The sequence below is a fragment of the Ornithorhynchus anatinus genome, chromosome 2 (assembly GCF_004115215.2).
Source record: "Ornithorhynchus anatinus isolate Pmale09 chromosome 2, mOrnAna1.pri.v4, whole genome shotgun sequence".
In the NCBI taxonomy this organism is placed as follows: domain Eukaryota; kingdom Metazoa; phylum Chordata; class Mammalia; order Monotremata; family Ornithorhynchidae; genus Ornithorhynchus; species Ornithorhynchus anatinus.
Window position 1 is genome coordinate 62,080,626 of NC_041729.1, and position 26,983 is coordinate 62,107,608.

At 51.2% G+C, this 26,983-nt stretch overlaps 1 protein-coding gene across 2 annotated transcripts; it reads left to right on the plus strand.

Moving 5' to 3' along the window:
* Nucleotides 1-26,464, plus strand: GOSR2 (golgi SNAP receptor complex member 2). Of its 2 annotated transcripts, none has more exons than XM_029058272.2 (6): nucleotides 1-92; nucleotides 8,253-8,317; nucleotides 11,043-11,151; nucleotides 18,720-18,861; nucleotides 21,510-21,653; nucleotides 24,693-26,464. In XM_029058272.2, the coding sequence occupies exons 1-6, from the start codon at nucleotides 64-66 to the stop codon at nucleotides 24,852-24,854; spliced, it is 651 nt and encodes a 216-aa protein (XP_028914105.1). In that variant the 5' UTR covers nucleotides 1-63; the 3' UTR covers nucleotides 24,855-26,464. The 2 variants fall into 2 exon arrangements, with proteins under 2 accessions (XP_028914105.1, XP_028914106.1); XM_029058273.2 differs by having other exon boundaries at nucleotides 18,720-18,852.
* Nucleotides 26,465-26,983: the final 519 nt, after the last annotated feature.

Below are 26,983 nucleotides of genomic sequence, written 5' to 3' on the forward strand. Positions count from 1 at the left end.
CCGGAAGCCGGAAGCGTCCGGTTGCGGACGTGTTGGGCGGAGCGGGAGCCTGCGACGTCCGCCATGGAGCCGCTCTACCAGCAAACCCACAAGTGAGGGGCTCGGGGGGCGGGAGGGGCGGGACCGAGCGAGCCGGGCCCCGGAGCGCCCCGAGAAGAGCCCTGGGGACGGGCCTCCGCGGCTCTCCCCTGGCCACCCGGAACGCCCGCCCTCCGCGCTTGCATTCACCGCTATTGCTTGAGCGCTTGCTCGGTGCAGAGCACTGTTTAAGCGCTCCGAACCTCCCCTGGTCCCTTCTGTCCCTCGCCACCCCGTACCCTCCGCTCCCCTGCCGCTGCCTGGGCCCCGTTCCCGTCCGGGATTGCCCTCCCTCCTCGCCTCCGCCCAGCTAACCCTCTGCAAAACGCTCCTGAGAGCTCCCCTCCTCCAGGAAACCCTCCCTTTCCCTCCCCATTCCCCCTACTCCCTCCCTCTACCCCCTTCCCCGCCCCACGGCATTTGTGTCTGTAATAATAATAATGCTGGTCTTTGTTAAGCGCTTACTAGGTGCAGAGCACTGTTCTGAGCGCTGGGGTAGAGACAGGGTCATCAGGTTGTCCCACATGAGGCTCACAATTAATCCCCATTTTCCAGATGACGTAACTGAGGCACAGAGAAGTTGTGACTTGCCCACAGTCACACAGCTGACAAGTGGCAGAGGCATACTTAAACATGTTCTACATGTTTATACCACTGTTAATAATAATAATAATAATGTTGGTATTTGTTAAGCACTTACTATGTGCAGAGCACTGTTCTAAGCGCTGGGGGAGATAGAGGGTCGTCAGGTTGTCCCACGTGAGGCTCACAGTTAATCCCCATTTTCCAAATGAGGTCACTGAGGCACAGAGAAGTGAAGTGACTTGCCCACAGTCACACAGCTGACAAGTGGCAGAGGCATATGTTTTATTGTTCTACGTAAACATGTTCTACATGTTATAAAACTGTTAATAATAATAATGTTGGTATGTGTTAAGCACTTACTAGGTGCAGAGTACTGTTCAAAGCGCTGGGGTAGATACAGGGTCGTCAGATTGTCCCACGTGAGGCTCACAGTTAATCCCCATTTTCCAGGTGACGTAACTGAGGCACAGAGAAGTGAAGTGACTTGCCCACAGTCACACAGCTGACAAGTGGCAGAGGCATATATTTTATTGTTCTACGTAAACATGTTCTACATGTTTATAAAACTGTTAATAATAATAATAATAATAATGATGTTGGTATTTGTTAAGCACTTACTATGTGCAGAGCACTGTTCTAAGCGCTGGGGTAGATACAGGGTCATCAAGTTGTCCCACGTGAGGCTCACAGTCAATTCCCCATTTTACAGATGAGGTAACTGAGGCCCAGAGAAGTGAAGTGACTTGCCCACAGTCACACAGCTGACAAGTGACAGAGCCAGGATTCGAACCCATGCCTCTGACTCCCAAGCCCGGGCTCTTTCCACTGAGCCACGCTGCTTCTCTGTTCTACATACTGTACATATTTATTGTTCTATCTGTTTTATTAGTAATGTGTATACGTCTATAATTCTATTTATTTTGATACTATTCATGTCTGTCTACTTGTTTTTATCTCCCCCTTCTAGACTGTGAGCCCGTTGTTGGGTGGGGATTGTCTCTGTCTGTTGCTGAATCGTACTTTCAGAGAGTTTAGTACAGTGCTCTGCACACAGGAAGCGCTCAATAAATACAGTTGAATTAATGAATGGGCACAGCTTCCCCGTGGGAACTGGCCACGGGCAGCCCCCGGCCCCCCTGCAACTGGCACTGGGCTAGCAGGGCTGACGTGACTCCCAAGCCAACGGCTGGGTCCAGGGCCGTGGGCCACTGGTTTGGACTTTCTTGCCATAATGGCCCCGAGACGGGGCATCACGCCCAGGCCAGTCATAGCATGGAGGGTGGTGCTGACTGAGGGTCCACTGGTGCTGCGTGCTGTTCTGAGCTTGTGGGGCAGTCAGGAGGAGCACCTACGTTCCCCAGTCAACGGTACTTACTGAGCCCTTGCTGTGGGCAGACCACCAAGCTAAGCCCTTGGGAGGGTACAGTATAACAGAGTTGCTAGACACTTTCCCTGTGGAGTATTTTTTATGGTATTTAAACATTTACTGGGTGCCAGGCACTGTATTAGGTTGGGCACAGGCCCACTCCCACATAGGTTCTCACGGTCTTAATCTCCATTTTACAGATGAGGTAACTGAGGTACAGAGAAGTGAAGTGAGTTGCCCAAGATCAAAAAGCAGACAAGTGGCAGAGCTGGGCTTAGAACCCGGTTACTCTGAGTCCCAGGCCAGGGCTCTGTCCACTGGGCCACAGTGCTTCTCTTTCTATAAACTCCTAAAAGGAGCTAGAGAGGAAGGCAAGAATTAAAACCCATTGTGGATATGGACATAAGTGATGTGGGGCAGAGGATGGGATGTATACAGGGTGATAACACTAATAAGGATGGTGTTTAAGTGCTTACTGTGCTTTTCTAACTGCTGGGGGAGGTACAAGCTAATCAGGTTGCACACAGTCCATGTCCCTCGTGGGGCTCACAGCATTAATCCCCATTTTACAGATGAGGTAACCGAGGCACACAGAAGTTAAGTGACTTGCCCAAGTTCACACAGCCAACAAGTGGCAGAGCCGGAATTAGAGCCCAAGTCTTTCTATCCACTAGGCCAAGGTGCTTCGACGATTCCCAGGTGCAAGGACGACACAGAAGGGAGAGGGGGCAAGGGAAATGAGGGTTTTGTTGGGGAAGTCCTCTTGAAGGAGATGTGATTTTTAAGGCTTTGTAAGTAGGGAAAACTGTAATCTGTCAAATACAAAGGGGAAGGGAGTTCCAGGCCAGAGCGAGGATGTGGATGAGGGGTTGGCAGCAAGATAAAGGAGGTCAGAGTACAGGGAGAGGGTTGGCGTTAGAGCAGTGGCGTGTGTGGACTGAGTTGTATAGATCAGCTCAGAAGGAATGCCTATTTATAGTGATGGGAATAATAATAATGATGACATTTGTTAAGCACTTACTATGTGCTGAGCACTGTTCTAAGCACTGCGGGGGGAGGGGGGATACAAGGTGATCAGGTTGTCCCATGTGGGGCTCACAGTCTTAAATCCCCATTTTACAGATGAGGTAACTGAGGCCCGGAGAAGTGAAGTCACTTGCCTAGAGTCACACAGCTGACAAGTGGCAGAGGGGAGATTAGAACCCACGACTTCTGACTCCCAAGCCTGGGCTCTTTCCACTGAGCCATGCTGCTTCTTTCATGATCATTGTTTAGTGCTTTCTATGTGTCAAACACTGTGCAGGAGTAGATTCAAGATCGTACGGCTGAACATAGACCTTTTCCCACACGAGGCTCACAGTATAGGGATCTAAGCAGTGGAGAAAATGGTTATCCTGGATCTCATCCCAGGAATTGGGTTGTGCCCGGGCTATGCCACCCCCCGCTCTGTTGCCCTGACTTGCTCCCTTTTTTCATCGCCCCTCCACTGCCGCCAGCCCCACGGCACTTATGTACATGTCTGTGATTTATTTATTTCTATTAATGTCTGTTTCCCCGTCTAGATTGTAAACTCGTTGTGGGCAGGGAATGTGCCTATTTATTGTGTTGCTTGTACCTCTCCCAAGCGCTTAGTTCAGGGCTCTGCACACATTAAGCACCCTAATGTAATTGACTGATGCACTGACTTTCCCATGGGACAAAAGAAGTCATTGTCAGTTTGTCTGGGTGATTGACCAGAGCTCAGGGCCTCTGCATCGAGCTGTCTAGGGCCAGAAGGGGACTGTCCAATCCCAGAAGATCAAGGAGAAACAACGTGGCTTAGTGGACAGAGTCTGGGCCTGGAAGCCAGAGGACCTGAGTTCCCATCCCGGCACTGCCGCCTCATTTGTTCAGGCATATTTATTGAGCACATAACATATGCTAAGCACCGTACTAAGCATTTGACACTTGCCTCAGGCAAGTCACTTCATTTCTCTGCACCTCAGTTTCCTTATGTGTAAAATGTAGGTTCAATACCTGTTATCCTTTCCACGTGGGCAGTGAGTCTATGATGGATAGGGACTGTATCTGACCTGATGATCTTATACTAAGTAAGTACTGTGGTGGATACAGTGCTCGGCAAATACCAGTTAGCGTTATGCTTAGTACAGAGGGGTGCATTATAGATAAAAGTCTTTATTGAGAGCCTTCTGGGTGCTGTGCGCCATACTGAGCACTTGGGAAAAGCCAGCAGGTGCCCCGACCCCTCTGTACAGCGCCCGGTAACCAGTTGCTCTAGACATGAGATTCCCCAGGTCAGATTGAATGAGCCGTTACCGGGTTCGAGGTGCTGCCCTTCACGCAGAGCTGGATTGGGGCCCGGTTTGGGACCCACACAGGGCTCCCGGGTGGGAGCGGGGATGGGGACAGGCCTGCAGGGAGAGACTTAAGAGCTCGGCCTGGTGGAAACAGTGCCCAGAGGCCTGGGTTCTTATCCCGGCCCCACCCCATGCCTGCCACGTGACCTGGGACAAGACACTTCATTTCTGGATCTCTGTTTCCTCTTCTGTGAGTTGGGGATAAGAGAGCAACTCTCCCTGTGGGAACCCTAGGTGGGCCTCAGGTTGTGTGCCACCTGATGCCCTCCCCTCCCTTCAGACGGTCAGCCTCGCATGGGTCAGGGACCTTGTGCTGTTCCAGTTCAATCAGAGATACTTAGGGAGCTCGATGTGAGCAGGGAATGCTTCTACCAACTCTTTTTTACTGTATTCTCCCAAGCACTCAGTATAATGCTCTGCACATAGTAAGTGTTCAATAAATACCACTGATTGACTCTTATGGGCATAAATTCTGTGGGTATAAGGGTGGGGTGAATAAAGGGGGCAAATCCAAGTACAAGGGCAACACAGAAAGAAGGAGGAGAGGAAATTAGGGCTTAGCTGGGGAAAGCCTCTTGGAGCAGATGTGATCTTAGTGAGGCTTTGGAGATAGAGTGATCGTCTGTTGGATTTGAAGCAGTGTGACCTCGTGGAAAGAGCCCAGGCCTGGGAGCCAGAGGACTGGGCTCTGAGTCTGGTTCCCCCACTCATCTGCTGTGTGACCTTGAACAAGGCACTCCACTTCTCTGTGTCTCAGATACCTCATCTATAAAATGGGGATTAAAAGTGTGAGCCCCTCATGGGACAACCTGATTACCCTGTATCTACCCAGCGCTTAGAACAGTGCTTAGCACATAGTAAGCACTTAACAAATACCAACATTATTATAATTATTAAATCAGGGATTCGATCCCTGTTCTCCCTCCAACTTAGATTGTGAACCCCATATGGGACCTGATTAACTTGTATCTATCTACCCCAGTACTTTTTATTTTTTTATGGTATTTGTTAAGCGCCTTCTATTGGCCAGGTACTGTTTCAAGCACTGGGGTAGATATAAGGCAGTCAGGTCAGACACAGTTCCTATCCAACATGGGGCTCCCAGTCTTAATCACCATTTTACAGATGAGGTAATTGAGGCCCAGAGACTTGCCCAAGGTCACACAGCAGACAAGTGGTGTATCCAGGATTAGAAGCCAGGTCCTCTGACTCCCAGAATTTGGTGACAGATAGATTAGAAAGGTTGAATGAGAGAGATAAGTGGAGATGAGTTTAAGGTCAGATTTCCTCCAAGGTTAAGCCCTCTTTTCTTGGATTTCTTTCCCTTCTGCCTAGCCTACGCATTTGGATCTGTGTCCATTTGGATCCTTTGATAATCACCCTCCCCAACCTCACAGCACTTTTTGTACCTATCTACAAATTATTTATATGGATGCCTCTCTTCCTCCTTAGACTGTAAGCTCATTGTGGGCAGGGGACATGACTACCAACGCTGTTGTATTGTACACTCCCAAGCTCTTAATACAGTGTTCTGCAAAGAGTAAGTTCTCAATAAATACCATTGATGATGGTAAAGACGATGAGGATAATGCCACAGTTGTGGGCTTGTAAGACAGGGAGGATGATGGTGCTGTCTATAGTGATGGGAACGTCAAGGGTAGGACAGGGTTTGGGCGGGAAAAGAAAGAGTCATGTTCAGTTTGAGGTGTCAGTGGGACATTCAAGTAGAGATGTCCCAAAGGCAGGAGGAAATGGAAGACTGCAGAGAAGGACTGAAGATGTAGATTTGGGGAATCATTTGCATGGAGATGGTAGTTGAAGTTGTGGGGAGGCACCAAGTTCTCCAAGAGAGTGGGTATAAATGGAAACTAGAAGGGGACCCAGACCTGACCCTTGATGGACTCCCACAGTTTGAGGGTGGGTGGAGGAGGAAAAGTCTGCAAAGGAGACTGAGAAGCAGCAGCCAGAGAGATAGGAGAACCAGGAGAGGACAGTGTCAGTGAAGTCAAGGTTGGATAATATTTCCAGGAGAAGGGACTGGTTCACAATGTCGAAGGCAGCTGAGAGGTGGAGGAGGATTAGGATGGAGTAGAGGATTTGGCAGGGAAGAGATTATTGGTCGAGAGGATGTGAGAGTACACCATCCCTGCCCTCGAGAAACCTACTATTTAATCAGGGAGACAGACATTAAAATAAGTAAAGGCTATATTCCCAAGTTCTATGTGGGTGAACTTGGAGAAGGCAGTTTCCTTGGAGTGAAGGGAACAAACCAGATTGAAGGAGGTCAAAGAGAGAATTGGAAGAGCAGAAGTGGGGATGGCAGGGGTAGATAACTTGCTCAAGGAGTTTGGAGAGGACTTGTAGGAGGGAGGTGAGCGATGACTAGAGGGAGCCATGAGGTCATAAAGGGGTTTTTTGGGATAAGGGAGACATGAGACATGGACATGTCTTTCTTGCTGAAATGCACTTTCCAAGCACTTAATTCAGTGTTTTGCACACAGTAAGTACTCAGTAAATACGATTGAATGAACGAGCTTTTCTGGAAGAGGTGGGAAAGGAGCCATTGGAGAGTAAATGGTTGAAGGTGGCGGTCAGGGAGGGGCAAGTATTTCAGAGATGTGTGAAAGGATGGGGTCTGAGGAGCAGGTAGAGAGGTGTCTTTTGACAGGCAGCAGGAGATGTGGATGTCTCGAACCACTCCGGGCGCTCATTGTAAATACCACAGTGATAGAGACAACCCTGCAAATCCTCAATGGGAGGGAACGGTCCAGTGCCCACACCACCCCAGGCGATGTCCCCCGTGGTCCAAACCAGCTCATCAGTTGCCACGTTCCACCCGCCCTGCGCTCTGGCACCGTCTGTCTTCCAGCAGTGGCAGGCAAGGTTGAAGCCTCCGCCCCTTTGCCCCCCCCCCCCCCCGCCTCCCTGGACTGGGGTTCCTGAGAGCAGGGAAACTGGGAAACTTGGCTGTGGGAGAGGCCCCCGAAGCAGCTGCTCCTGCCCTGCTGGTCCCAAGATCCCTGCTGGATTTTGATTCCGGGATGTCTTGTTTATGTTGGGAACGCCTGAGGGTCTCTGCTGTTGCTGCTCCTTTTGGTTGTTTGGTTTTTGGTCATCTTTAGCTTCTTCCCTGGTGTCGGTAGGAAAGCAGAAGACATGCCCTCCTCCCTCTCCCTTTTTTCCCCCCACTGCCCCATCTCCCGTGGTGACTGTGGCAAAATTTCTCTGAGCATCTGCCTATGGTGGATGTTTTGCGGTGTGGTCCAGGGCAGCCAGTTTGGCCTCCGGCTCTGTGGGGCCCCAACCCAGTTGTCGACCTGGAACGGCAGCAGATTTTGTGGAGGGTATGGCGAGGCAGAGAAGCGAGACCATCAGGTGGCTATCCAGCCCGGCCCAGGTCTTTGCCACCTTCTGTCGGTGGCGGGAAAAAGGTCCCTCCCCCTGCTGGGAAGAAGCCTGATGAGGGCTGGAAGTGGGAGCAGGAGCTGGGGTGAGGGGAGCAAATCCGGGACTGCAATTGGCTGTTGTCAAGGAGGCCGTGATGGTGGTGGGGAGTGGGGGAACAGGAGCTCTGACTTGGATCCGCAAAAGAGCACAGAGAGCTGGTCTGAGAGAGGCAGGGGTGAGGGGAGCGAGTCCAAGGCTGCCGTCGGCTGTGGTCGGAAAAGTGGAGATGACGGCAGGGGCGGAGGGCCTGGCCTGGGCCCCAAGCAGAGTGCAGTTGGCTGGTCTGAGCCAGGCTATGCTGCACGTTGTGCCGAGCGTGGTTGGTGGAGAGGTACAGCTGCTGCCCTGCCCAGGGGTCACCCAGCTGTGGCGCTGTCCCCTCACATTCCTGTTCCTTTCTCTCTTTCTTTGTCTGCCAGGCAGGTGCACGAAGTCCAGTCTCACATGGGCCGCTTGGAGACATCCGACAGGCAGTCCTTGCACTGTGAGTATCCCTTCCCGCCAAGTCTGGGGCTCCCGGATCACTAGGGAGTGGGCAGGGTGGGGGGCAGTGGCCAAAAGGGCACCCAGCAAAGGTGCCCCAAAATGGCAAGTTCTCATCCAACCATCAGTGAGATGTGCCAAACGCCCACTGTGGGCAGAGCTTTGGACTGAGCGCTCAGGAGAGTACCTTAGCTGTGGAAGACACCATCCGTCTCCTCAGAGATCTTCCTGTTCAGCACAGAAAGACGTACACTAATGGAAAGTACTACTGCATTAGCCAGAGGCCCTTTGTTCGTATCCCATCTCTGCCACTCACCTGCTCTATGGCTTTGGGGAAGTCACTCACCCCTCTAAGCATCGACTTGCCCAGCTGTAAAATAGGAATCAGGAGACAGATCTCCCTGGATATCACCCAGATGTTGAGGGGAAAGTGAGACATTTCACGTGAAAGTACTCTGGGAAAATCAAAGCGCCGCACAGTTTCAAGGTAATAATTGTGGCCCATATAAAGACCCTGTGCTGAGCACCAGGTGGATACAGGGTCATTAGATAGGTTGCAGTCCCTGTCCTATGCCAGGCCCCCCAGGCTGAGGGAGGGAGAACAGGGATAATTATTGTGATATTGGTTAAGCCTTTTTTTGTGTGCCAAGCACCGCACCAAGCACCAAGTGGATATGAGATAAGCAAGGTCGGACATAGTCCCTGTCCCATATGGGGTTCACAGCCTAAGGTGGAGGGAGAAGGGAAATTGAATCCCCATCTCCCTGATGAGATGGGATTGTCCCCGTAGCCTGGAGGAGGACACGGGCCCAGAGAGGTGAAGTGACGAGCCCAAGGTCACATGTGGGCCTGGAGCAAAGCTGAAACAAGAACCCAGGTCTCTGGGCTCCCAGGCTTGATTTATCTCTGTTAGGCCACACTGCTTCCAGTCAATCAGTTGTACTTATTGAGTGCTTGTTGTATTCAGAGCACTCTCTTAGGTACTTGGGAGAGTACAGTACATCAGAATTGGTAGACACTTTCCCAGATTACATTCTAGAGGGGGAGATAGACGTTTATATAAATAAATGAATAAATTGTGGTTATGTAAATAAATTATTCATTCAGTCATATTTATTGAGCGCTTACTGTGCTAAGCGCTTGGAAGGGTACAGTGTAACATTAAATGGCCACATTCCCTGTCCAAATGACCTTACAGTCTAGTGGGGGAGACAGACATTAATATAAAATAAATACAGACATGTACAAGCGCTCTGGGGCCGGGAGGGGAGATGAATAAAGGGAGCAATTTAGGGTGACGCATAAGGGAGTGGGAGAAGAGGAAAAGAGGGCTTAGGGAAGGCCTCTTGGAGGAGGTATACTTTCAATAAGGGTTTGAATGGGAGGAGAGTAATTGTCAGTTGGAGATGAGGAGGGAGGGTGTTCCAGGCCATAGGCGGGAAAGATGAGATCGAGGTACAGTAAGTATGTTGGCATTAGAGGAGCGAATTGTGCAGGCTGGCTCGTTGTAGGTGAGAATTGAGGTGAGATAGGAGGGGACAAGGTGCATGAGTGCTTTAAAGCCAGTGATGAGTTTTTGTTTGATGTATAATTATGAATGTATAAATAACAGATATATTGACAAATTACAGATAGATCATAGGTCCCTCTTTTAGTTGGGAGGCTATTTTTAGTGGCATTTGCTAAACACTACGTGTCAAGCCCTGTTCTAAGCACTGGGGCAGATACAAGTTAATCACGTGAGCATAGTCTCTGTCCCACATGGGGCTCACAATCCAAGAGGGAGGGACAACGGGTATCAAATTCCCTTTTAATAATTATGGTATTTGTTAAACGCTTACTATGTGCCAGACACTTTTCTAAGCCCTGCAGTGAATACAAGCAAATTGGGTTAAACACAGCAGACAGGTGGCAGAGCTGGGATTAGAACCCATGACCTTCTGATTCCGGGGTCCATGCTCTATTTTATAATCTAAGATAGATTAGATCTAAGATAAGACACTTAGAATCTAAGACACAGAGACGTGACATGATTTTCCCAAGGCCACACAGCAGGCAAGTGGCAGAGCTGGAATTACAGCCCTTTTGAAAGCTAGGCTGAGTGGCAGTTACATGAGGTGCCTAGTTGGACAATAGCAGAAACTGGATTATTCTGAGGCATGGAGGGGGGAGCATTTAGTACAATGCTCTGCACCCCAAAGGCATTTGTAAATGTGGTTACTTCTGCCAGGGATGAAGCCTCCAGACTTCCCTGGCTCCAGATGCCAGCTGTGAAACCTTCTCTGTTCTCATGGCTAACATCTTCTCAGTGAGCCTGCAGGGAACCCTGTTTAATTGGAACCATGCCAATCAATTCTAGCGCAAGTCCATTTCCCTCCCTTTTCCCTCCTGCTGCTCAGTGAGGTCAGGTTTGGGACCAAGGTCGAAGACTGTATTTCATCCTTCCCCATTTAATGAGTCCTCAAACTGGAATCAGTGCATTAGGCGATGGTATTTATTGAGAGTTGACTGCATGAAGGGCACTGTACTAAGTGTATGGGAGAGTATATAACAACAGAGTTGGTAGAAACATTACCTGGCCCCAAGAAGTGGTTGGAAATAAGTTGGGGCAGCAGGACCCAACATGGGAGCCCGTGGCGGATGAGGGGTGGGGAGTGGGGAGTGTAGAGAGGCATAGATTTATAGAGATCTTCCCCAATTTCACTTTCCTCTTCCTTCCTGGGCAGTGGTGGAGAACGAACTTCAAGGCAGGATAGACCAGATATTCAACAGCCTAGAGCGTCTGGAGGTTCTGTCCAACAAGGAGCCTCCCAACAAGCGGCAGAATGCCAAGCTGTGAGTACTGGGAAATCCCTGCAGGTCTGAGAGGCTCAGCTGGGGATGTGTCAAGATATGGGCCCACGCTCCTGCCTCCCAGAAGGCCTTAGTGCTCTAGGGAGTTGGTTGGCATAGGGAAGTCTCCCAACTTCACAGAGATCACTCCTCTCTTCTGCTCTTGGGACCCAGAAGCTCTTACTCCCTGTCATCTCTCCTGGCCTTGGGAGAGGGCCTTGAGGTCATTCTTTCTCCCTTGGGTCAGGTGGGAGTCTGGTCCAGCTGGGGCCGGCATTTTTCACTGCCCGTCCAGCAGCTGGCCCTTTGCCCCCCGGAGGGACAGAACCAAACCCGCCCTCCATTCCTGGCGGGAGATGCCAATCTGATTTGGCCCTGGCACCCACGGCTCAGGGTTGGGGGGCCTGCTCTACTGCTTCAGCAGTGCTCCCCGTTGCGGGGCGCCAGTCGCTCTGAGGACAGAGCTCGTTGTCCAAACAGAACATTGACTGGGTCCTGCCTGGGGAAGAGGGTGCCGGACCCTGCTCTGAGGGCTTATGATGTACCATGACCCGTGGCACCCCCAACCCTCCCCCCGTCCAGCCCTCCAGGAGCCGAGCAGCCTGCCATCTTCCCCTCTGTAGCTCTGGGGCAGTGAGTTCCCTGCACATACAGTCAATCACTCAATCATATTGATTGAGTGCTTAGAAGGTGCAGAACACTGTACTAAGCACTTGGGAGAGTACAATCTAATAGGCACGGTTCCTGTCCACAAAAGCCTTACAGTCTAGAGGGGAAGACTGACATTAATTTAAATAAGTAAATTATGGCTATGAGCATAAGTGCTATGGGACTGAGGGCCGGGTGAAAGGGAGCAAATCCAAGTAACACAGAAGGGAGTGGGCGAAAAGGAAATGAGGGCTACTCAAGGAAGGCCTCTTGAAGGAGATGTCCCTTCAAGGCCTTGAAGGTGGGAAGAGTAAATGTCTGCCAGCTATGAAGAAGGATGGTATTCCAGGCTAGAGGCAGGACATGGGTGAGAGGTCGGCAGCAAGATAGATGAGACTGAGATAGAGTGAGTAGGTTGGCACCAGAGGAGCGAAGTGTGCGGGCCGGGTTGTAGTAGAGAGCAGTTAGGTGAGGTAGGAGGGTGATTGAGTGCTCTAAGGCTGATGGTAAAGAGTTTTTGTTTGACGCAGAGGTGGATGGAAAGCCACTGGAGTTTCTTGAGGAATGGGGAAACATGGCCTGATTATTTTTGTAGAAAAATGATTCAGGCACTAGAGTGAAGTATGGACTGGAATGGGGAGAGACAAGAGGTAGGAGGTCAGCAAGGAGGCTGATAAAATAATCAAGGCAAGATAGGATAAATGCTAGGATTGATATGGTAGCCATTTAGATGGAGAGGAAAGGGTGGATTTTAGCAATATTATGAAGGTTGAACCGACAGATTTAGTGACAGGTTGAATGTGTGGGTTGAAAGAGAGAGGAGTTAAGGATAATACCAAGGTTACAGGCTTGTGAGACAGGAAGGATGGTGGTGCTTTCTACGCTGATGGAAACTCAAAGGGAGGACAGGGTTTGAGTGGGAAGATAAGGAGTTCTACTTTGGACATATTAAGTTTGAGGTGATGGCAGGACATCCCAAATAGAGGTGTCTTGAAGTCAGGAGGAAACGTGAGCCTGCAAAGAGGGAGAGAGATCAGGGCTGGAGATGATTGAGAAATCATCTGCCTAGAGGTGGTAGTTGAAGTCATGGGAGCGAATAAGTTCTCCAAAGGAGTGGGTGTAGATGGAGAATAGAAGGGGACCCAGAACTGAACCTTGTGGGACACCCACAGTTAGGGGGTGGAAGGCAGAGGAGGAGCCTCTAAAAGGGACTGAGAATGAGCAAGCAGAGAGATAGGAGAGGCAGGAGAGGACAGAGTCAGCGAAGGTGAGATTGGATAATGTTTCCAGGAGAAGGGGACGTCCAACAGTGGTGATGGCAGCTGAGAGGTCAAGGATTAGTATGAAGCAGAGGTTGTTGGATTTGGCAAGAATGAGATCATTGGTGACCTTTGAGAGGGCGGTTTCTTATGGAGTGAAGGGGATAGAAACCAGATTGGAGGCAGTCAAGGAGATAATTGGAGGAGAGGAGGAGGAGGAGGCAGCAGCGGATATAGACAGTTTGCTCAGGGATTTTGAAGAGGAATGGTAGGAGAGAGAGTGCTGGTAACAGGAGGGAACCTTGGGGTCATGGGAGGGATTTTTTAGGATAGTGGAGACATGGGCATGTTTGAAAGCAGTGGGGAGAAGCCATTGGAGAGTGAACAGTTGAAGATGGTCAGGGAGCGGCAGCAGTTCTTGAATATACTATGGCTCCCATTTGTGTCCGTGCTGCCATCGCTGCACTCCTGGGCAGTCTGGGGTCCTGGAATTTGGGATCTGATGAACCACAGTTTTATGTCACCCCTGTAGTCTCGGCGCCCGGGCTTTGTCAGATGCTTTATCAGCCCACCCTTCTGGACTGAATCGTCCTGATTTTCTCAGCCTACCGTCCTCTTGAGGCTGTTCCATCATCTCTCTGCCCTTTCTGTCCTCTAAACCCAGGGTCTGATGAAGCACTTCTGCGGGCCCCTGGGATGCTTCATTGTGTGCCCCTCCCCACTCCGTGTAGTGACGTGACCCTTTCATTCATTCATTCATTCATTCAGTAGTATTTATTGAGCGCTTACTTTGTGCAGAGCACTGTACTAAGCACTTGGAATGTACAGTTCGGCAACAGAGACAATCCCTGCCCAATGACGGGCTCACAGTCTAAATGGGGAAGACAGCAAAGCAAAACAGAACAAAACAAAACAAGACAACATCATCAAGATAAATAGAATCAAGGAGATATATACCTCATTAACAAAATAAATAGGGTAATAAATAATATATACAAATGAGCACAGTGCTGAGGGGAGGGGAAGGGGGAGCAGAGGGAAAGGGGGGCTCAATCTGGGAAGGCTTCCTGGAGGAGGTGAGCTCTCAGGGCTTTGAAGAGGGGAAGATTGTTAGTTTGGTGGATGTGAGGAAGGAGGGTATTCTAGGACAGCGGTAGGACGTGGGCCAGGGGTCGATGGCAGGACAGGTGCAAATGAGGGAGGGACCTCGAGGAGGTGAGCGGCAGAGGAGCGGAGTATACGGGGTGGGCAGTAGAGAGAAGGAAGGTGAGGTAGGAGGGGGCCAGGTGATGAAGCCAAGAGTGAGGAGTTTTTGCTTCATGCAAAGGTTGTTAGGTGACCACTGGAGGTTTTTGAGGAGGGGAGTGACATGCCCAGAGCGTTTCTGTAAAAAAATAATCTGGGCAGCAGAATGAAGTACAGACTGGAGCGGGAGGAGACAGGAGGATGGGAGATCAGAAAGGAGGATGATGCAATAATCCAGTCGAGGTATTATGAGAGCTTGTACCACCAAGGTAGCAGTTTGGATGGAGAGGAAAGGGCGAATTTTGGCAATGTTGTGAGGTGAGACCAGTAGGTTTTGGTGGTGGATTGGATGTGTGGGGTGAATGAGAGAACAGAGTCAAGGATGACACCAAGGTTCTGGGCCTGTGAGTCGGGAAGGATGATAGTGCCGTCCACAGTAACAGGGAAGTCAGGGAGAGGACAGGGTTTGGGAGGGAAGATGAGGAGCTCAGTCTTGGACATGTTGAGTTTTAGGTGGCAGGCGGACAACCAGGTGGAGATGCCCTGAAGGCAGGAGGAGATAGGAACCTGGAGGGAGGGGGAAAGAATAGGGGAGGAGATGTAGATTTGGGTGTCATCTGCGTAGAGATGATAGTTGAAGACGAGGGAGCGAATGAGTTCACCAAGGGAGTGAGTATAGATGGAGAACGGGCCAAGAAGAGGGCCAAGAACTGACCCTTAAGGAACCCCTACAGTTAGAGGATGGGAGGGGGAGGAGGAGCCCACAAAAGAAACCGAGAATGAACGCACCAAAAGATAAGAGGAGAACCAGGAGATGACGGAGTCTGTGAGGCCAAGGTGAGATAAAGTGTGGAGGAGAAGGGGATGGTTGACAGTGTCAAAGGCAGCTGAGAGGTTGAGGAGGATTAGGATAGAGAAGGAGCCTTTGGATTTGGCAAGAAGGAGATCAAGGGTGACCTTTTAGAGGGCAGTTTTGGTGAAGTGGAGGGGACGGAGGCCTGATTGGAGGGGGTCCAGGAGAGAGTTGGAGTTGAATTCAAGGCAGCGAGTGTAGACAACTCGTTCTAGGAGTTTGGCAAGAAAGGGTAGGGGGCAGATAGGATGATTACTGGAAGGGGAAGTGGGGTCGAGAGGGTTTTTTTAGGGTGGGGCAGACATGGGCATGTTTGACGGCGGAGGGGAAGAAGCCATAGGAGAGTGAGTGGTTAAAGATGGACGTTAAGGAGGGGAGGAGGGAAGGGGCGCTAGTTTTTATAAGGTGAGCGGGAATGGGTCCGAAACACATCTATACCCACTCCCTTGGAGAACTCATTTGCTCCCATGGCTTCAACTATCACCTCTGTACAGATGATTCCCAAATCTATATTTCCAATCCTGATTTCCTCTTTCTCCCTCTCTGCAGTCTTGCGTTTCCTCCTGCCTTTAAGACATCTCTACTTGGATTTCCTCCCGTCACCTCAAGCTTAACATGTCCAAAACAGAACTACTTATCTTACCACCCAAACTGTGTCCTCCCTCTGACTTTCCCATCATGTAGATGGCACCACCATCCTTCCTGTCGCACAAGCCCATAACCCTAGTGGTATCCTTAACTCCTCTCTCATTCAACCCACATATTCAATCTGTCACTAAATCTCGTGGTTCAACCTTCACAACATCACTGAGTTTGCCCTTTCCTCTCCATCCAAATGGCTATCACATTAATCCAAGCAATTTTCCTATCGCACCTTGATTGCTATTATCAGCCTCTTTGCTGACCTACTGGCCCCCAACTCTCCCCACTGCAGTCCAAACTTCACTCTTCTGCCGGGATCATTTTTCCAAAAAAAACACTCAGGCCAAGTTTCCCCGCTCCTCAAGAACCTTCTCATCAAACAAACTCCTTACCATTGGCTGTAGAGCACTCAATCATCCTACCTCCTCCTACCTCACCTCACTATTCTCCTACTATAGTGCAACCCACACACTTCACTCCTCAAATGCTAACTTTCTCACTGTATCTCATCTATCTAACTGCTGGTCTCTCACCCACATCCTGCCTTTGGCCTGGAATGCCCTCTGTCTTCCTATCTGACAGATAATTACCACCACCCCCCCCCAGCCCTTCAAAGCCGTATTGAAGGCACAGCTCCTCCAAGAGGCCTTCCCTGGCTAAACCCTCATTTCTTCTTCTCCCACTCCCTTTGGCATCACTGATTTGCTCCCTTTAGTCACCCCCAACTCAGCCCCACAGCACTAATGTACATACCTATAATTTATTTAAAATAATGTCTGTCTCCCCATCTAGACTGTAAACTTGTTGTGGGCAAGGAACGTGTCTACCAACTGTATTGTACTGTTCTCTCCCAAGCACTTAGTACAGTGCTAGGCACACAGGCCCTCTGAAATACTGTTGATTGTTTGCTGTGTACAAAGCATTGGTCCCTGCCCTCAAAGAGCTTACAGTCTAGAGGCGAAATAGGAAATCGATCCATTTGGAGAGGAATGTGATGGCCTGTGGCCTGAGATTCTTGGAGGAAAACCTCCCATTTGGCACAGTGCATGTATATGCTCTTCTGCTCTAACGGGTGTCTGCGGGTGCAGAGTTTCCTCCCGCTCTCTTTCTGACCCTCTGAAACACCACCAGGACCCCTAATCAGTCAGTATTTGTTGAGCACCTGCGGTGTGCAGAGCACTGGGCTGAGCATTAGGGAGTGTCCAGAAGAGGTCAGAAACATGATCTCAATCAATCAATAGTTGTGGTGCATCTGCTGTGTGCTAAGTCCTGGGCCGAGAACTGGGGAGAACCCAATAACAGAAAGGGTTATGATCTCAGATATCAATCAGTAGTAGTTATTGAGCACCATCCTGTATGTACAGCATTGTGCTAAATTCTGGGGAGGGTCCAACAGAAATAAGAGATGTGATCCCTGCCCTCAAAGAGCTGATAGTCTCTGCAGCTGTAGTGTGAAGGAGACCCAGGGCTGCCATGGTACTCAGTCATGGTTAACTTCCCAGGTTTATTTCTCTTATCCCCAGGCTGGATCTCCCCACTGACCACTCCAGCACATCCAAGCCAGGCCTACACAACCTCCTGGGGCACTTGTGGACGTATTGTCTCACCCCCGCCTAGCCACTTGCCATCTTCTGCATATCTGCAAATGATTTTAGTGTTTGTCTCCCTTGCTAGATTGTATTAATAATAATAATTGTGGCATTTGATAAGAGCTTACTATGTGCCAAAGCACTGTTCTAAGCACTGAGGTAGATTTGAGGTAATTGGCCAGGTACAGTCAATGTCCTACCTGGGGCTGGCTCAGAGTCTTAGCAGGAGAGAAAAACTGTATTGAATCCCCATTCTATAGATTGAGGAAACAGAGGCCCAGAGAAGTGAAGCAAGTTGCCCAAGGCCACATAGCAGGCATGGGGCAGAGCCAGGATGAGAACCCAGGTCCTCTGACTCCCAGGCCCAGGCTCTTTCCACTAGGCCATGCTGTTTCTCTGTAAACTCCTTGAGGACCGGAATCTTGTCTACTAACTCTGTCATTCCCTCCCAAGCGTTTAATGTGGTGCTCAGTAAATTTTATTTGTTAGTCCCCACAGTGGTTCCCACCATGTTCCGTACTCCACCCAAAATGTCATTTCCATCTTTGAATTTGGGCTAGTGAGCTCATCAGGACATACCAAACTCTGGTTCAGTATTCAGTTGCGACACGGAAGTGCAAGCTTCCAACCTCCTCCCAGCCACCTCCCCCAAGGTCCTGGGAATCCTGACTAATTCTTCTCTTCCCTTCAGTCTTTGGGCCCTTTCCAAGCTGGGGTTTCAATGAACACAAGGAAGCGAGATCTCACAGTTCCTGATGTATCCCCAGGCTACCAGAGAAGTCCAGCCGGCATCTTCCTTTTCCACCCTTGGCCCTCTTACCTCCAGATTCCTTCGACCAGGGCCCGACCCCAAAGGGCAGAAATTTGGATTGCATAGAGTGTGCCCCTACCTGGCCCATACACTGCTTCCAGCTGCCCCGAGGGACACTGCCCCCTCCACTGGCTCTGGGGTTGTCACTGAATTGACACTGGGGGGAGTGGGAGGAGGTGTCTTTGTGGCTCCCTTCCCTGCGCTCAAGGGGGAGGGTCAAGTGGGTGCCTCCGCAGCCTCTGCCAGGTGGTCTGTAGCATGGGTGGTGGGTCCAAGACTCCGATCTGGAATGGGAAGGTCTGGCGAGTCTGCAATCTGTGTCAAGCTTTTCTTTCTATCTATTTTTCTTTCTCTCTCTACCTCTCCTCCTCTATCCTCTCCTCTCTTGCCTCCTCTCTCTCCCTTTCACCTCTTTTGTCTCTCTCCCCTCCTCTATTTCCCTCCTTTATCCCCTCGGGTTTCTCTTCCTTCTCTCCTTTCCTCTTCCCCTCTTCCCCTCCCCCCGGTCTGTTCATTCATTACAGCCGTGTAGACCAGCTGAAGTATGATGTCCAACACCTGCAGACGGCACTGCGGAACTTCCAACACCGGCGTTATGCCCGGGAGCAGCAGGAGAGGCAGCGGGAGGAGCTCCTGGCCCAGACCTTCACGACTAATGTGAGCCAGGTGGGAGTGGGGTGGGTGGGCAGATTGCAGCGTGGCTCAGTGGAAAGAGCCTGGGCTTGGGAGTCAGAGGTCATGGGTTCGAATCCCAGCTCTGCCACTTGTAAGCTGTGTGACTATGGGCAAGTCACTTCACTTCTTAGTGCCTCAGTTACCTCATCTGTAAAATGGGGATGAAGACTGTGAGCCCCACATGGGACAACCTGATTTCCCTGCATCTACCCCAGCGCTTAGAACAGTGCTCTGCACATAGTAAGTGCTTTTCAAATGCCAACATTATTGTTATTATTAGATTCCCTCTCTGGCCTTCCACAGGTTGAGCAGTCTGGCCGGTCAGAAGTGACAGGGCATGTGGGGTTATAGCCGTAGGTGCTGATCTCAAGCACATCCTCGAGGGAGACCTGGACCACACCTTCAGGTGGTCCCACCACCACAGTCTGGAGGCACCAGGGTCCCTCAATCAGCCGACCGATGTGATTTACCAAGGCCTTGCCACGTGCAGAACACTGTGCCACACACTTAGGAGAGGAGCACTTGGCAAACTTACCTGCCAGTGAAGGGCAACTGTAATGTAGAAATATGTCTAGATATGTGTGTGATCGCTTGTGCAACACACGGTTGTCGAAAGGCTGGCTGGAAGAATGGTGCTGGTGTCTCCTGGTCACAGCCTACTCCTGACCTTATCAACCCTCAGAGAGCAGGTGTGCCTCATACAGCAACGGGGAGGGCCAGGGCTGCTCTGCAAGCAGCTGATCTTTGGAAGACTTTGGTCCCAGGGGAATCTGGGGCTTCAGAATGGAGGACACAAGGTCCCTTCAAACACACTGCTACTTCTCCACCCCAACCTCACCCTGCTCCTTATCTTTTTTTTTTCCCTTGGTAATTGTTAAGCACTTTCTATGTGCCATGGACTGTACTAAGCACTGGGGTAGATACAGGCCAATCAAGTTGGACAAAGTCCCTGCCCTACATAGGGCTCACAGTCTTAATCCCCATTTTACAGATGAGGTAACTGAGGCACAGAGGAATGAAATGACTTGTCGAAGGCCACACAGTAGGATGTTTCTGATTCTAGGCCCGGACTCTATTCAGAAGGCCATCCTACTTCTCCATGCTGCCTTTCCAAGCAATCATCAATCTGTACAGTGTGCAGGGCACTCTGCTAAGCATTTGCGAGAAGCACAGTAGAGTTAGTAAGCACAGGCGCTGCCCCCAAGGAGTTTATAATATAGCATGGGGAGCAGACACTAGACGAAATTACAGAGAGGAGGAAGAGTATAAAGAAATGTTCCTAAGTGATAGGCTGAGGGACAGAGGTTGTGAATCCCCAAGGGCTTAGGCGGCCAGGAAGGGTTGAAGTGGCACTTAGAGGAATATAAACTGGGACTTAGAGATCTTAGTCAGGGGAGGCCTCTTGGAGAAGGCATGCATCTCAGGGAGGCTCTGAAGATGGACTAGAGGCATGATCTGTCGGATAAGAAGGGGGAAGGCGTGAGCAAGAGGTTGGTGGTGGGAGAAATGGGAATGAGGCACAGTGTTAGAGGAGCGAAGGGTGTGGCTGGGTGATAATGGGAGAGGAGTGAGGGGAGTTAGGAGGGGGAGAATTGACTGAGTGTCTTAAAGCAGATGGTGAGGAGTTTCTGTTTGAGGCAGAGGTGGGTGGGCAACCACAGGAGGTTCTTGAGCAGTGTAGAGATGTGGCTGGAACAGTGTTGTGTTTTTTTTTTTTTTTTAACAAAGTGATCCAGGCAGCAGAATGAAGTATGGACCGGAGGCAAGAGAGACTGGTGATCAGTGAAAAGGCTGTTAGAGTAGTTGAGTTGAATACAATAATAATGATAATAGTAAATGTGATATTTCTTAAGCAATTGTTAGTAATAATAATTATGGAATTCATTGGGTGCTTAGTGTGTGGCAGGCACTGTTCTAAGCAAATCACATTGGACACAGTCCCTGTCTCACGTGGGGCTCACAGTCTCAATTCCCATTTTTTCCGATGAGGTAACTGAGGTACAGAGAAGTGAAGTGACTTGCCCAGGGTTACACAGCAGACAAGTGGCAGAACAGGATTAGAACCCATGATCTTCTGACTCCCAAGCCACTCTCCACTAGGCCATGTTGCTTCTCTACTTACTGTCAAGCCCTATTTGAAGCTCTGGAGAATATACAAGATAATAGAAGTGCTTAGATCAGGGTGGTGGCAGTTTGGATGGAATGCAAAGGTTTGCTTCTGGAGACATTGTGAACTGGCGGAATTTGATGATGGGCTGAATATGGGAGTTGTAAGAGAGAGGACTCAAGGTTAAATGCCAATGTCAGGGGCTTGTGTGACAGGAAGAATGGTGGTAGTGTCTCCTGGCCACAGCCTACTCCCAGTTGTCCTCTATCCCTCAGCCTTCCCAAAGGGCTGGGAGTCCCTGCTGGAACCCTCGAGCTTCAACCAGAATTGGGGAGGGGGGAGGGGTGGAAAACGGGCCGAGGGTGCTCATTGAGCTTGAGACATGCTTGTGGTGTCTGAGAGGTGTGGGGGCTCTGGGGTCTTTTCTTGGGTCTGAGATGTCCTGGCTCTCAGTCTGTGTCGGAGTTCACAGTCCGAAGTGTCGGAGCTCACTGTCCGAGGTGTCGGGGCTCAGTGATCTCTCCATCCACAGGACTGTGCCGCCACCGCCATCCCCATGGATGAGACGCTGCAACTGAACTCATCCCTGCAGAAAGCCCATCATGGCATGGATGACCTCATTGGCGGCGGCCACAGCATCTTGGAGGGACTGAGAGCTCAGAGGCTAACACTGAAGGTGAGGCCACCTTTCGTAGGAGGCCCTGGGCCTGCACCGCTGGTGGGGACATAGAAGGTGGGACTGAACTGGGAGCATGCCCGCCCCTCTGCCTTCGACTTTGGGAGGTGAAGATTTCAATCAATCAGTCGTATTTATTTAGCACTTATTGTGTGCAGAACACTGTACTAAGTGCTTGGGGGAGGACAATACAACAGAATTGGAAGACATTTTCCCTGCTCATGATGAGGGTTGTCTGGCAGCAGGAGCCGCCACCCCACCCTGCTTCCCTGCTCTCTCCAGGGTGGCCGGTGTTGACGGAGGGCCAAGGGAGTGACCAGAGATCCTACAGCATGGAACTCTCCACCCTGGTCCACTATTCCACTGCTCTCCCTGACATCAAAGCCCTACAGGAACTCCACCTCCTACAGGAGGCCTTCCCCGATTCACTCATTCCCCTTGGGTCATGGCCTCCCATTTTGGCACTATGGCCCTCTCCTCCCCCTCCTCGCCCCACTGCTGCTCTCATCCTTATTTTTCATGCTCTACTATTTAGGCCCTTCCACCTCCCAACTGGAAATTGTTTGGGGTCTTCCTCCCCACCCCCACCCAACTCACTAGAGTATAAGATTCCTGAGGGTGGGGAACATGTCTTCTATTTCAATCAATCAGTAGGATGTAGTGAACATTTACTGTGTGCAGAGCACTGTACTGAGTGCTTGGGAGAGGACACTATAATAGAGTTGGTGACCATGATCACTGCCCAAAAGCAACTTTTGACTGTACTCTCCCTAAGCACTTAGTGCAGGGCTGTGCACACTGTAGGCATTCCACAAATACCTCTGATCGGTTCATTCAAGGAAGCGTGGAGGAACTATGGGATGTAAGACACACGATTGATTGCTCTTTACAGTCCTTGATCAGTCCATCCTCAAGTCTAAGGATGTTGCTTCCTCAGTTTCTCCTGTCCCATTCACTTTTCCAAAGCCTCCTTGAACCGTTTGTGGTCTCTGCCGCAGGCTGGGTGGAGTGTGGGGTTAGGGGCCAAAGGAGCAGTCTCTTTGTGCAGGAGTGACGTAGGCAAATTGCAGTCCTAAATTTGACTCGTCCAAGGCCTTTGTGATTTTGCAGGCTACCGTTATGCGCGCTACCCTGCCCCGCCAGCTTCTTTTCCACTCTGACAGCCCCCTGATGCTTTGCATCTATTCTGGCCCCCAGCTACTTTGGCAAGCCCCCCAGTGCCCTCTTTGTGGCCCAGTGTGGTTCCCGGTGACAGCCTGTCTGCCAAGTCACGCCACAGGGAATAGCCCTGTGGGTACAATAGCCTGGAAAGGTCCGGGACTAGGCCCACAAAGGAAGTCTCTCCCCTTGAGTGGGAACAGATGGCCCTCTCCTCAGTGTGTCAGTCAGTCGGCGCCATTGATTGCTGCCTACTTGGGGCAAAGCACTGCCCTAAGTGCATGGCAGAGTTTATTAGCACCAAGACCCATCCTTCCTGCCCTCAAAGAGCTTACAAGTCAATGGGGAAGAGAGCTGGGTGGTTTATCACTTGTGGGAGAGGGAGGAAGTATAAGGTGGCGTGAGAAGCAGGACCACAGGTGGAAATAGATGAGTCCATAATTGAGGGGGCAAATAATTGTATTTGTGTCAAGCACTGGGCAAAACTTTGGGGTAGATACAAGGTCATAAGGCTAGACATAGTCCCTGACCCATACGGGGCTTACAGTCTAAGTAGGCATAAGCCAGGGACTTGTGTCTGATTTGATTCTCCTTATTGACCCCTGCAATGAACTCGGTGGTTGGCACCAAGTAAGCCCTGAATAAATCCCAATACACTCAGCAAAATAGGACTCTGCCTGTGTCCCTGAGGGTTGGAGAGAGGAATAAAATAGTGAGTATGGGAGTGAGGGAGATGGGTAGATGGGAGGGTGGTTGGATAGGAGCAGCTGCCTCGGTTGAGTGCCGAGTGTACTCCACCGGGAGGAGCTGTTGACCCATCAGGAGGCTGAGTCAGCATCCCAGAATTGGCCACCCCAACAACCTTTCTCGGATCTCTGCCCCCCACAGGCCTGAGGGTCCTTATTCAGGGCTTCTACTGTGTGACTGACAGGTGATGGGTCCCAGGGTCCCAAGTGCTGGGGGGATCAGACAAGTCTGTGAGAACAGAGAAAGTTTAGAGCTGCCAAGGAGGAATTCAGCAGTGTGGAGCTGCCTTGTGAAAATGGGACAGGGATGGGGTTGGAGGAGTGACCCTCTGGGGCAGCAGTGACCACACCAGTCAGCACCAGGTCGGCCCAGCCACGGGCCTGGGCCGAGGCCTGGGGAAGGGCCACATCCTGTCTCTCATTCAGTCATATTTATTGGATGCTTACTGTATGCAGAGCACTGTTCTAAGCACTTGTGAGAGTACAATGCAACAATTAACAGACACATTCCCTGCCCACAATTATCATACAGTCTAGAGTAGGGGAGACAGATGTCAATACAAATAAATTACAGGTATGTACATAAATGCTGCAGGGCTGGGAGCGGGGAGAAACAAAGGAAGCAAGTCAAGGTGACACAGAAGGGAGTGGGAGAAGAGGAAAGCGGGGACTTAATCTGGAAAAGCCTCTTGAAAGAGATGTGCCTTCAATAAGGCTCTGTGAGGGGTAGGAGGGGGCGTATAATTGTCGGATTTGTGGAGGAAAAGTGTTCCAGGCCAGAGGCAGGATGTGGGCTAGGGGTCGGCGAGATAGGTGAGACCAAGGCAGAATGAGAAGGTTAGCATTTAGAGGATCAAAGTATGCGGGCTGGGTTGTAGTAGGAGAGTAGCAAACAGTAGGAGTGGTGGTAGAGTGCTTTAAAGCCAATGGTAAGGGGTTTTCGTTTGATGTGGAGGTGGATGGGCAACCACTGGAGTTTTTTTAAGGAGGGGGGTGACATGTACTGAACATTTTTGTAGAGAAGTAATCTGAGCAGCAGAGTGAAGTATGGACTGGGGTGGGAAGAGACAGGAGGCTGGGAGGTCAGGAAGGAGGCTGATGCAGTAATCCAGGTGGGATCCTCCCTCCCCTGCAGGGCACTCAGAAGAAAATCCTGGATATTGCCAACATGCTGGGGCTGTCCAACACAGTCATGAGGCTAATCGAGAAGCGGGCGTTCCAGGACAAGTACTTCATGGTCGGCGGGATGCTGCTCACCTGCCTCATCATGGTCCTCGTGGTGCATTACCTGACGTGACAGGCATGGCCCGCAATGGCCTCAGTATGCATGTGTGCGTGAGTGTGCGTGAGAGCGTTTGGGATACAGAGAATGACAGTCTTCTGGAACTGGGAGAGGACCCATTGAGACTTTCAGACGAGTGTTTTGTCCATTTCTTGGCGCCCCAGGCTGGCGAAGGGGAGCAAAGATGCTTTGTTCTTGGAGAACTGAGGGATGGGAGGGAAGGAGGAAGTGGGGTTGGGGGAGTTGGGGGGAAGGGGACTGGCCTGAAGAAAGGGAGGGAGGACAAAGCCGTGGTGGTGCCCTTTGCTGGCCATTCCCTGAGCATGGGAGACGGTTACTGGGCCCTGGATGAAGGGGTTGGGCGTTCCAGTCCAACTAGGCCCTGGTGCTGGGGCAGCTAGGGTTGAGGGGTGCCGCCAGGCAGAAGGATGTCCCTCTCGCCCTATGGGGGAGGGTTTGCTGGGATCCCTGGCACTGCCCCCTGCCCCCAGAAGCTGGGCAGTGGCCAGCCAAGGATTGTTTTTCCCCCACCATTGAGCTGCCAGACGTGGAAGAGGAGGCTCCTGTTTCCCCTGTTGTGTGCAGAGTGGGGTGATGGCAGGTAGGGCCCAGGGTCCAGGGAAGGGGTGTCCTGCATTGCCACTCAGCAGGGACCAAACTGCCTTGTCTCCAGCCAGCCTGGGCTTCTCCAAAACTCCTCTTCAGCCCATCAGGATTGGCCACCATTTTTTGGCCGGGGTGAAGCTTATTGGGGTCCAAGGTTCCACTCAAATTGACTCATCCAGTATGTGTCCAATCAGTGACTGCTCCCAGGTCTCCTAAGGCAGCTTGGGTCTCCACTGGCTCCTGCTCCTCACCTTTTCTGCCCCTGTGGACTACTCTCCTACCAGGTCCAGCCCCTGGGGCCATGAGCTGTGGCAGCCTCTAGGGCTGCCCCTGGTCTGAAAGCCCCACCCGAGCTGTCTCCCTGGGCCCATGCACCTTCTTTTGGGCCACTCTGGGTTTTTCTTACACCCCTTATATTTGCCGGTTAGTGGTTGGGGCTTAGGGATGGGCTGGGCTCCCACTGGCACCCAGGAGAGACTCTGAGCTGTGCCTGTACAATCCAACTCCACTGGCCACTCTGCCCACTGCTTGAGGCAGCTCGTGGGGTGGGGGTGACCCTTTCTATGCTTCAGCTCTGGCTCAGAGTTAGTCATGGCACTTCATCTGATCTCTGCCCAAATTCAGGTGGGGGAAGTGGGGGGAATGGATTGTCAGGCTTAGCCCAGGCACAGAGCTGCTGCTGTGGCTGGGGCTGCAAGAGTGACAGGAGAGAGGGTTCCCTGGGTGAAGGCAGCCCATTGCTCAACCCAGGGAGGGCTGGGTATGTCGGGGCAGAGCCAGGACCTCCCCTTCCCTAGGGGAGAGAAGTCCAGATCCCTCATGCCCTCACCCTGAGGTGACCAGTCTACAAGTGGCTTCGGCAGGAGATGCTGCAACTGTCTCTTACTGGACTACTGGCAGGAAGGCCCAGGTTCACCATTCCAGAGGGTCCTGACTACTGGCCCAGCACAGAGCACAATGGAGCCGTAACCATGCATGGCCTCAGGGTGATGAGAATAAACAGGACATTGTAGGCCGGACTCTCCAGTTGTCTCATTCAGGGGTCCCCTGACCCCACAGGTCTTGTGATAGGGGTCACCGCAGCTGACCCGGCAGAGTCTTCAGGTGTGGCCTGGGCCTCATCACCACCTCCATCACCCTCCTGCTTTCCTGAAGCCCTTTGTGGACAGGTTCCACATCTGATCACTTGTGTTCTTGCTAGTGGGCTCGCAATGGCCCACACATGGCCGGTGCTAATAAGGACCTTCCTCTTCAAGAGTTTGAGAGCTTGATGGGGGATGAGCCTAGGACTAGTTGTCCAGGAGGGGTATTGGCCAGGGCTCCTGGCCTCAAGCCACATCAGGTTTTTCCAGGGAGGCAGATGCAACATCAGTTGTAAGCAGGTGAGGGCTGCTCTGCTTGCCAGAATGATTACTGTACTCCATGCCAGGGTGAGCAATATTGTCTCAGTCCCTGTCCCCACAGATAAACTCCCCTCCTTCTTCAAGATCTATCCTCAAGGAGTCCAGGGACCAGGCCAAGAGTGCCTCATTCCACCT